Here is an 11,998-nt window from a genome sequence, read left to right on the forward strand (position 1 = left end):
AATATGTTGTGACTAAATTTTGTTTTTTTAGAGAGCAAAGATATCTGGAGTTGAGGGAGCGACACACCGTTGATCATTAGTTGCAATTGTTGTGGCCAGAAGTGATAAATCGATTGTCGAGGGCCGACGATTTCCTTTTATATATCTACAAAAAAAAAATTAACCACAATTAACATATATAAAAGTGCTGAAAATTTAAGTTTTATTTGAACACTTGGACAAGGAAAAATAAATTAACCACGATTAACATATGAAAATTCAAGTTTTATTTGGACAAAAAAGTCCCAAACATGGGTCATGTTCGGGACAAAATGGTCCCGGACATTAACATGTTCGAACTAAAATGTCTCAATTATGACTAAAATGTAACATTTGTGCAAAATTTTAGAACATATATAACTGTAAATTCAATTTTGATGTCATTTCTAGACCAATATAACTAAAAATTCAATGTTTGTGTCAAAATTCTAGACCTATATAACTAAATTTTGGTGACATTTCATAAAAAATAAAAATAAAAATAAAAATAGCTACCACATTTCATATATAGGGTGAAAAAACTTTGGATTTATCCCAGCAATTAGTAAGTTTAAGTGATAATTCTTGCTTAAATAGAATACATAAAGTCCTAGAAGAAACTGGATTTATCTATTAAGGTTTTTGACATTAAAGAGCAAAAGTGAGTATCTCTACAAAATTAATGGGGAAAATTACATGTGCTACTATTATACCCAAAGATATAAGAATAGATAATATTACTTCATACAAATTTATTTGAAAACTTCTGAAATTTTCTCTCCTCCTATAGAGTATTACATTGATGATCTTTTTATTTTATGTAATAAAATTGAAATCATATCTTCTAACAAAAGATCGAAGATTTAAAGGGAAAGCGATAAGAAAGGGGCTATTGATAATTACACACCAAGAAAAACCCAATGGAGAATACAAAATATTCTATGTAAAAGATGCCAATATCAGAAACCCGAAGGAAAATTCCTAAAGGTAAGGCCAATTAGTTCTATGATAATAAAGAGAAATTCTTCTAAATTCAGATACATCTTTTCACATCTAATAAGAAATCTAACAGAAATAGTTTTCAATAATTTCATCCGATTTCAATTTTCAATATAGGTAGCAAATGCATTTTTTTCATTTTATTTAGGTGATGGCTAACTAAAAAAGCAGACCCATTGCAACTACATATGCAGGGTTTAAATATTTCATAAGCATTTAATGGTTTCTTCAAGTTAAAAAAAAATACAGGGTTTTTAAGTCACATGTTTGCTCTTGGGTATTAGCAAGCTAATGGATGTGAAAATATCACAATCAAGATAAGACAAGTAAATTGATTCAACAAACTGCATCATTTGTAACAGGCAAGATTTATTATTCCTCTTCTTCAGCCTCCTCCAGCCATTTCACAAATGGCTCAAGAGACTTCACGAAAGTTTGCCTGCAAAAAGTTGAAAAAAGAAGAAGCCAATAAGTATATATAACTTTCCTCGCCAAAACATAGATAAGAGCACATTCTAGATGGTCACAAAACAAAACTGCTATTTTTTTTATTAAACAAGCAATATATCCAGATCTTACAGTGAATTTGAATACATAATTCTTTCCCACCACCCTTTTCACCAAAACAAATGGAGGTAAAACTCAAATGAACTAATAAACTTTGTTATCCAAATCATAATAGATGATTATCCCTGTTATATATGCATGCAGCATTCTGAACTGTAATGAAAACCATATCAAGGTTCAAATTTGCATTTTTTTCCTAGTACATATTGATGAAATCCTATATATTAGTATTAGTCTTGTTTAACCTGGAGTTATTTGTACAACCAACGGATTATTATGGAGGGTATAAATAACCAGGTTTTTTTAAGGATGAAACGCGCTAATTAGGGATTGAACCCTTGACCTCCGCTCAAGGAAGCAAACACTTTAATTACTCAGCTACACTACATTGGATGTTATTTAAGGGGAAAAAAAGGAACTAATGGGCATAAGGGATTGTTTGGAGTGTATAAATATATAAAGGATAAAAAGAGTTATAACCAAAAATAAATAGACGCTATTTTAGTTGATGAATTGAATGGTACAGATTTGATGATAAATTGGATGGTAGGTTAATTGGAAATAATCCATAATAACCCACATAAACCAAGATAAGTTTACGCATCCTGTGTAGATCCAAGTGGAAAGAAAAAAACAAGGTCAAAGTTTTGCAATGCAGCAACTCCTTGAACCACCCAAAAGTTCAAACTCAACAAAAATGTAAAACTAAGCAACTATTCTCATTCCAGCCAAACCAATAGTAATTGCATTTATCATTTCTAAAGGAAATACATACCTGCCCTTAGGATTTGATCCTTTCTGGAACCAATGAAGAACAGTATCTTCGGCAAGCACATCTTGGTCATACAAAGATCTAACAATATCGGGGAACAGCTTCATCAGCTTTGTATCCTCGTAGCATTGGGTCTGTACTTTATAAATGAGCTCAAGCTCAAGCTTTCCAGTAGTACAGAAGGCATTTAACAAACTTGCCCATGTTTTTACCTGAATACAAAAAAAGGTTAAAATGTCTATATCTTCAAGAAAATGAATCACAGTATTAATAAGAACTGAATTCTATTCAAACAATTCTCTCAAAGGATAGTAATGTTGAAAAGAGATACTTGGGGCACGGTAGTCCATAATGCAAGCCTATATGTATGAAATCTTTGGTGATTGGGACATTTCATAAATATGCTCTTATTTGGGACCTATTATAATATAGAACTGTGAAATCTTCACAAGTTTAGGGTTCAAAAGGTATTATATAACTGGATGCTTGTTCTTGGAGTTTAATGTAAAAAAATTAGCTTGACGTGAATATACCAAAGGGACAACATTTCATGCTTTATCAGCACAGCTGACAAGAACAAAGATCGCCCTCTTTCATTTTGATCATGATCTGAAAAATCTATATTTGTTGTTTAGTCAAAAACCACAATCGAAACAATAATTTGATCATGATGCAGAAAAGAAAAACTCTACACCAAAAATTTACATTATAATTTGGATCACGTCAGAAAAATAAGTTGTAGATCAATAGGAAGCACCAAAAGTACATTATAATCTGAACCCATGATCCAGAAAATAATCTATAATCATATGGTCAATGGAAGAAAAATCACTTCAAAATTTTAATTTTGACAATTTGCCAATGAGATTGTAACAGTGACAAAGAGGTCTGACAAAATACTACTTTTCAAATAGGCTCAATGTCAAGGCCCGGATCATATTCACGTAGACAAAAATGCAAGAGATCTATATTAAAGACAAAAGGGAGCATGTAAAATATTATACTATACAAATAAGCTCAAGCATATAGTCATAAGAGTCGTAGAAATCAGAACACTTCAGAAATGACAAGGAAATGAATTACATGCCTGGCGCAATGCTGAATTTGCATTCTGCTGCTGATTCTTCCCTGACCATTGAACTGCATCCATTATTACATCCCACAAAATTTTCACAACTTCAAAATCAGGTAACTTAGCATCTTTAACATGTTGTTTCACAGTCTCTATGACGTCAGATATTTCACTTTCCTCTGCTATCTGTGTTGTCAATGTAGATTTCATTTCCTTCAGCTTTACCTCAAATATTTTCTTCTCATTATATTCAACCAAGGATACCAACCCTTCCTTGCTGAGAGATTAAAAAAAAACATGGCTTAAGATAAGAAAAATAATTCCAAATTGCTGAAAATTCAAGAAAAATCTATCACTAACCTGAAATGCTCAGAAAATGCTTCAGCAGTCCGCTTAGATGAAGGGAAAAAATCTAGAAGATTATCCTCCATCTTCCCACGTTTCAGAATTGAAATCAAGTCATCAAGGCTGTTATCAATAAGATAGTCCTTAAAAAAATCTGTCACGAATAAAAGCACTAGCCCTTTGGCAACAAGATTATCCTTGAGAAGTGGCTGAAATACAGTCTCTGGAGGGAGACCTGACAACTTCTGAGAAAATGCAAGTGCTGTGAAAATCGCAAGCTTCTTACGACCATCTTCTTCAAAAAGCTCGAGTGACTGCAGAAATCTTTGGATGACATTTTCAAGATTCTTTATGAGAAAAGGCCTTCTTCTCAGGATCTTTTGAATGTACATTACAGATGGTAATATGGCTTCACGTTTTGGCTCACAGTCGAGTATAGAGTAAGGATGGCGCTCCCCTTCATCAGCCTTAATTGTGCCAGGTTGTGTCCGTCCACCTGTGAAAACAACCTGTATCACCAGAATGGACATAAAACTAAATCAATAGCAAATTAATTTAGACAAGAAACAAGTTTATTTTTTAAAATTAATGTTTAGAAAAACATCTAATAGATACTTAAAATTCAGTATTCAGCAATCAACGCTTAATGTTCAGTATTATTGAACGCACCCTAAGTGCTCTCTTTTGATCAAACTAGTTAAATCATAAAATATCCAAGTTGCCAATGAATTTTATTATAACGATATCAATAGAAAAAATGCAAATATAAGAACAGGGACAGATCTATGCTTCAAATTCGGGCGTAAAATATTGCATATATTAGACCCCAGTAACATAAACATAAAATCGCTAGACTTGCCTCAAAGAAGGTGTCACCGTATCTTGAGAAGTTCAGATCTGAAGATTCAACAATACTCTTTGCAACAAGTTCCTGCATATGCATATAGAGTATTTCTTTGACAAATTATAGAAGTGTTCTATGCTAATAAAACCATATACATAATCTGGAATTGCAATAGAACATCTTACCAAATCACCAGCATTATCCACATAAATCTGGACCACTGCATCCGCAAATGCTGCAGGGTCCAGAGGAACTGTAATATTCCGTTTGCGGGTCTTAATCCGCGTACCACTGTTGAATGGAAAAGATATAAAATCATTAAAGGGTCGCAAAAATGAATGCAAAGTTTCACAGATATCATATCGAATGAAAACCAAGTTGGTACAGAATATAGATGATAAATCGCAAATGGACTCAAAAATGTATAAAAGAGAAGAACTTACCCGAGAGTGGGTCTCTCCTTCGAGCTGAAAACAACCCAAAAATAAGAAATCAAAAACAAGACTAAATATCATCTGGGGTATCAATAGTTGCAAAATGAAATACGACAACATAAAGTAGCTTCATTTCTTTCATGGGTAAACATTCTTCCGAAAAATAAGCATACTGGATGGATCAAGACAACAAATTTATATATATTCAGATCAAATCTCGCTAACCAACCATATAAATATGGTGAACCATGACCTGAAAACCCATCACACACACAAGAGAATACATCGCCTAAAAGCAGAGGAAGCTAATGGATCCCCGAATCGAGGGAGAAAACGAATGAATAAGTTTAATAAATCAAAAACAGTAGATCTGAAAGAAGTGGTGGGATAAAAGATGAGAATTTGAATGGTTAATACGATACCTCATAAACAAAGACAGACGAGTATCAAAAACGCGGCGAATCTGCAACCCTCTTTCGTTCTCCTCAGCTCTCGAGTGAAAATACAACGATGCGCGGAGAAATGTTTGTGTTACGGCCCGAACCCCTATTTATTAGAAGATTATTACTCAGGTCCCTAAACTTTTTCTAACACTCAAACATATCTTAAGACTTTCAAACACTAGAGTAATTGTCTTTTAGTTTCATTAATAAGGCTCATGTTAACCTACAAACTTTCAAATATTTTTTATTTTATTTTTTTAGAGTAACACCCCCACATCATGATTTTCCGTTTTCATTAAATCGGAAGAAATCGAACTCGTAACATTTTAATTTCTTAAGTCGACTCTTTTCATTGGGTCACGCTATGAGTAAACTCTTTTCTTTTATCTTCATTTGTTTGAATTCAGTTTTTTACAATGTTTGGTTTTGAATTATTTGAGAGTTATAATTTTTGAATAAACATGATATGTATACGTATGTTTATAATCCGAATAATATTCTCAATTGTTGATTATTGTTTGTTATTTATATCTTCTAATTGTGTTGGTGATTTTTTTTTTCGAGTCCATATATGTCCATTTCTTAACAACAAATAAGACGAAATAATCAGATCTCAAGTTATTTTTCTTTTTTCCAATAAAAAATTACTAAAATTGTTTTTTATATGAAAGACCCTCTTGTAGGTATCTCTCATTAGTTGTATGAATTTTTTACTATTTCGATTATATATATAGATTGTCCATTATCATTTTACAAAACTATTTTTGGCGTTGTTTAACTACCATCGACTAAAGATAATTTTAATTACCGTTCATAATATTTGATTGGGATTTTTCTGATACTATTTCATTGGGTTCGTTCAATTTGTTCTATTTTAACACTCATTATTTAAGAACTCAAATGGGATACTCTTTGAAGTGACCCTCAACAGACTCCATGAACGTACCGATTTTTTTGTTGGGAATTTTATTTTCGATTTTTTTTGTTGGGAATTTTATTTTTATAAATTATTTATACAATTTGATATCTAAATCATTAATTGTTTATTTTGATTTTGTATATATTATTTAATAATTAATTTATATGTAATTTGAATTTAATAAAACTTATTTTCCTTATAAAAATAAATAAATAAACACTTAGAACCAATTAATCATAGTTAAGTATGTCTTGTACTATATAATGCAACAATTTGCTTGACCATAAACATAATTATTTTGGTATTTCAACTTCCAAATAATTCAATTTGCAATTTTTTTCTCAAACAAATTTGAGTAAGTTAGTATATTTCAAGATAAGTTTTTTTTATTATTTTAAGAAGGATGTGTTTCACAACTCTTTGAGAGTATGATTAATCACCATAGATTAAGTATATAATCAATCCTATAGTCTGCAAATACACTCAATTAATTTAATTAGACGTGTCAATCGCTCAAACCCGTGATCTAAGAGATGATGGGGATATTCATCACTTTTTGTGGATAGGATAGAAGAAAGAATAACAATTTACCAATTTTGTAATAGGCATCAAACAATCTGGTATGTGCCACGAGAGTTGGGGGCCTGCCTTGAGAATGGGATGGCTAATTAAAAAAATATGAGTGTGACATACAAAATTAAAACAATTATACTAATAATATATTTTAAAAATATGAATGGGCATAAAAACAAATGAAAAAACCTAAAAAATTAGGTCGACTGAGAAATAAAAAAAAATATGAATAAATATATTGGTAAATTTGGGTCGTAGGGTGGGTGGGTAATCCTTGCAAAGCCAACATCACCCTTGACAAGGTTGCATGAGAAACACTTGGACCAAAAGGTTGACTAGCTCTCATAATTCTAATTGAAAACACTATTAAAATATGGTATTTGTTACTATTAAGTATATTATAATTTGTTTGGTTGTTTTCGATATAAATGGTTTATTTTTAGTGATTTTTTTCAGGTTTGATTGGTAGTTGACCGGGACTATTCTTCATCAGTTTAATCGGTAGTTGACCGGGACAGAACATGTGACCCTCGCCTAAACTCTTTCCCGATTTCACCCGAACACTAATAAACACAATTAAATGAAAAAAGTTCATTTAGTCGTATCTACTTGTACAACTAGCTCAATTAGACGTATATATTAATAAAAGTTCATTTAAACGTATATATTATTAAAAATGGCTCATTTAGTCTCTTACGATTAAAAATGTTAAATAATTTTTTTAATTTAATATTTTTTAATTAAATATTTATTTTTTCTCTCTCCTTTTTTTTTATTAAATAATTAAATTATTTATCTCCTTTTATCTATTTATTCTTTCTCTATTCTTATCTCATATATTAGTATTTGATATTTGATTATTTTTATTTTATTTTTTCTAAAATTTTGCTTTCTTTTTATATTATTATAAATTATTTTAAAATTATTTTTCTTGTAGAGACTAATACATGAATATTATAATGTATAAAATAATTCAATGTTCACTCTAATATTTACTTCTATGAAAAATTCTAAATTATAAATCAAAGATTAAAAAATACTATTAATTTCATTTTTATTTATATTAAATAAAACAAAAAAAAAACTCTTCACCAAATATTACCAACGTTGAACTACTTTATACATTATAATATTTAAGTATTAGTTTTTAAAAAACAATTTTAAAATAAGATATAAGAATTGAGAAAGAATAAATAGATAAAAGGATTAATTAATTGATAAAAAAAAATAAGAGAAAAAAATGAATATAAATAATAAATTTTTTTTTTTTTTAAAAAAATAACAGTGTTACCGTGTAAATGAGTCGATTTTTAATAGTACATTTAAATGAATTTTTATTAGTACATACGTGAGCTAGTTGTACAAGTACAAAACGTCTATGAATTTTTTTTTCAATTAAATATATAATATCACAAATATATTTATTTATTTTTTATATTTTATAAGAGTTATAAGTCTATTTTTTTTATAATAATATAATTTTTCAATATTCTATAATATATATAATATAAAATCTCATTTTACATAGTTTTATCCTAAACATTCATTTAGAGAATATGATTAAAAAGTGCCTTTGAAAAATAAAATATTTTTAGAAAATGAGATATTTTTGAAAAATGAGAAGGAGGAGATGATAAATGCAATCTCCTTCCGAATCAAACTTCATAAGTTTGTTTGCTACCTTCCTTTAAATATTATAATAAATTATTATATATATTAAAAAAGTATGTGATAAATAAGATCAATATTTGAGGCAACTTATGACAATGAGTATATTCATGGTTTTATTAATCTTGAATCAACTATTATATATATAAAAAAAAAACTAGGTATGTGATAAATAAAATCAACATAGTTATTTTATTATTTGAAACAACTTATGACAACCCGCATATCATTAATTGGGTTCTATTGGTTTTTAGGATTTTTAGGTAATATAGACTGATAAAAATGGATGAAAGGGAGAGAATAAGGGAAGAAATGATTGATACACATAGTTGAAAAAAATAGGAAAAAAATAGGAGGAGAGAAGAAAGAGAAATTCTCTTATTTTTTTATTGTGTCATTCTCTTTCACATTCTCTCTTCTACATTTTTCACTCAATAATTTTTTTTTAAAAAAAATCTGTTACGATTTACATCTGTAACTGGGGGTGAAGAATTTTTTATCTCAAAAACCAAGACTAAATCTATTATTCAAGGAGAAACATAAAAATTAGGAGAACAAGAAATTAAGGGGTCCGAAAAAAAAAATGAAACATAGATGACAGTCTGAGAATTTAAGACGACGAGGAAAAATCAAAATGCAGTAAGTTAAACTTTTCACAATTTTATTCATATATGCAATTGGGGTGAGTTTAACTTATATATGAGTCAAACCTACAAAAGTATTCAGTTATAACTGTTTAAAGAGAGAAAATGAATTTAACAGTGATTTGCAAATAACATAAATTGAAACAGACATATACCCAATCCCAAATATTCGTCGTTCTCGACGAAGAGACCTTGGCCTGGTCAGCCCCCAATGCACATACTCCAATCTCTAAAAAGAACTATTTTCTCTTGTTGTTCTGCAACTGTTTAATGCAATTCTAAGATAGATTTTCAGCAGGACCATAAAGGATCGGGCTATGGAACCGTAATCCTTGATAAATCTTCGATGACATCTTTCCAATTGTTTATTGATTGCGGAACTGGTCATTTCCTCACTGTCTTTAGTTTTTCTGGGTCAGTAGTCACTCCATTTTCATTAAATATATGGCCCGTGTAGGAAATTTGTTTGCACCATAAACTACATTTTTTTTTGTTAAGTAATAACCTTTATTGTTACAATGTTGTCAAGACTGAGTGTAGATATAAAAAAACTCCTTCCAGCTCCGACTATACACTAGGGTGTCATCGAAAATCCAGGACAAGTCTTTTCAGACCAGCCCCACATGGGCAACAAAAGAGCAATGACTTCTAATTACTCCCCTGTCTAGCAAATCATTTACTAATTGCTCAAATTTTGTCTTTCGCAGGTCAGGGTACCAGTATGAGCACATTCACACAACTTTTGTGTCTTCTTTTAATGGGATTTAATGATGTTGTTCATTGACTGGTGGTAGAAATAGAGTGTTGAAGTCTTCGAGCAGTCGTTGTTGAAGTCTTCGAGCAGTCGTTGAAGATTCTCAGGAATCTCTTCTAATGTTATTGTTGTAAGTGAAACAAATTAGCCTTAATGCTTACTCCTTATTTGCACCATGACAGCAACACTGAATTTCTTTAATGACTTCTCCAGCTGATTGCCTTGTATCAAGTTGATCTGTGCATGAGGTATACCTTACAAGATAGTGGTTCTCCATTGCTTTTCATAAGAGAGGGTTAACCTTTTGAAATTGCAGGATGAAGAGCCTAAAGTAATCAGTCACTCGATGCCTGACACAATATCGACATGGTAAGCACCTTCATATCTATTTGGTAATTATTTCCCTCCAATTCCATTGACCATTTCAGGTTTGAAAAATTTTGGATCATAATATGTTAGAGTCATCTGCCACTCGAGTTCGACAACACATGGGTGGACATGGTATCGTGGTTTATTTTCTTCATAATCCTGTTATTTATGAAGTTATGGGTGCTGCCTATATCAATCAGGATCACCACCAGTAAGTTCCCTATCTTTTCGAGGATCTGGAGTGTTTGAAAATTATTAGAAATGGTCAATGCATGTAAGGAAATGACAGGCTCTTCCACTACATCAGGCTGCAAAGGAGGATCAACGAAAACCGGCTTTGGAGTGGGTTTTTGGAAATATAGTAAGTCTTTTTGGTCATTAACCGAGATCATGAATAACTTTGATTTACACATGTGGCTGGGTTCCCACTTTTCATTGCACGTGTAACATAGGTTTTTTTCCTCCTCTTTTCATCCATTACAACCGGATCTATTTGTTTCATGTAACCCTGGTTTATGCTGGAAAAAGACGCATGGAAAGAATGATTGATATTGGTAGTCTGGTTGGTGTTTGGCAGGCCGTGTTAACATTAGATGGCTTGGACAACATCGGCGGTTCAGCGTTGTACAAGTGTTCGCTGCTCAACAGGGACTTATACGTCGCTTTTTGGACCTTGGCCATCGACATGGTTTCATTTAAGGATCCGGGAAACCGCATCCTAATACAATTTGCGATTTCCTTTATTAACCTAGACATGTAGAGTAGTCTATAACATACTCCCTCGGCATACTATACAGTTTTTGGAAAATTGACATGTATTGAAGATTGTATTCTTGAACAGAACTGCATTTTTCAAGTTCATCAATTGTCTCATGGGGATGTCATGTATGAAAAACCCGAATTGCATCAAGAAGTCTCTCTTGAACACCTCTCACGTCATGGTTTCTCTATGGTTGCGTTGCTGAAGATATGACCCTACCACATTCTTGCTTCACCAGTAAAGTGAATAGGAGCAATGTCTAGTTTAGTTGCATCATTAGTACTGTTCACCCTAAAGAATTCCTCAACAGATATAAGTCAACCCTCCACATTAGTCCCATCGAACCGAGGTAAATCAACTTTGGTAAGACGTTCGAGAGAAGGTCATGGTATGCAATATCGTCATAAGCCCTGGGGCGGGGTTCTTGGCCAGGAACAGACCCTCCTATGAATGTTAATCTGTCTTCTGTGGTATTGAACCTTCTGTCCATATTATTACTCAATTCAGTCATGTTATGTTGCAGGGCAACTTGTATAGAAGCTGATTGGGTCAGACATTTGATTAGGTTTTAAGAGCATCTATCGCAGCTTGCTGTCGTGTTTCTATCATCCCAGAACCGTCTGGCTCTGATACCAAATTGTTACGACTTAAATTTGTAACTAAGGTTAAGAGTTTTTGATCTCAAGAACCAAAACTAAATCTATTATTCAAAGGGCAACAAAAGAGTTAGGAGAACAAGAAATTAAGGGTTCTAGAAAAAATGATGTAACATGGATAAAAAGAGACTATTGTTAGTATGCCTAACAGTCCGAGAATT

General features: G+C 31.5%; 1 protein-coding gene across 1 annotated transcript; it reads right to left on the reverse strand.

The window, feature by feature from the left end:
• Positions 1-1,133: 1,133 nt before the first annotated feature.
• LOC124919942 (protein krasavietz-like) lies at positions 1,134-5,614 on the reverse strand. The gene is made up of 8 exons (XM_047460308.1): positions 5,474-5,614; positions 5,061-5,084; positions 4,803-4,908; positions 4,633-4,704; positions 3,789-4,282; positions 3,444-3,705; positions 2,360-2,568; positions 1,134-1,456 (listed from the first exon to the last, which is right to left on the reverse strand). The coding sequence occupies exons 1-8, from the start codon at positions 5,476-5,478 to the stop codon at positions 1,390-1,392; spliced, it is 1,239 nt and encodes a 412-aa protein (XP_047316264.1). The 5' UTR covers positions 5,479-5,614; the 3' UTR covers positions 1,134-1,389.
• Between the last annotated feature and the right edge of the window lie 6,384 nt (positions 5,615-11,998).

Source organism: Impatiens glandulifera, chromosome 1 (assembly GCF_907164915.1).
Source record: "Impatiens glandulifera chromosome 1, dImpGla2.1, whole genome shotgun sequence".
NCBI lineage: Eukaryota > Viridiplantae > Streptophyta > Magnoliopsida > Ericales > Balsaminaceae > Impatiens > Impatiens glandulifera.

Coding starts and splice junctions, on each gene's coding strand:
- LOC124919942 (XM_047460308.1), bottom strand. Junction 3,706..3,788: donor GCATTTTCTGAGCATTTCAG/GTTAGTGATAGA, acceptor TTAATCTCTCAG/CAAGGAAGGGTTGGTATCCT. Junction 1,457..2,359: donor GGATCAAATCCTAAGGGCAG/GTATGTATTTCC, acceptor AACTTTTTGCAG/GCAAACTTTCGTGAAGTCTC.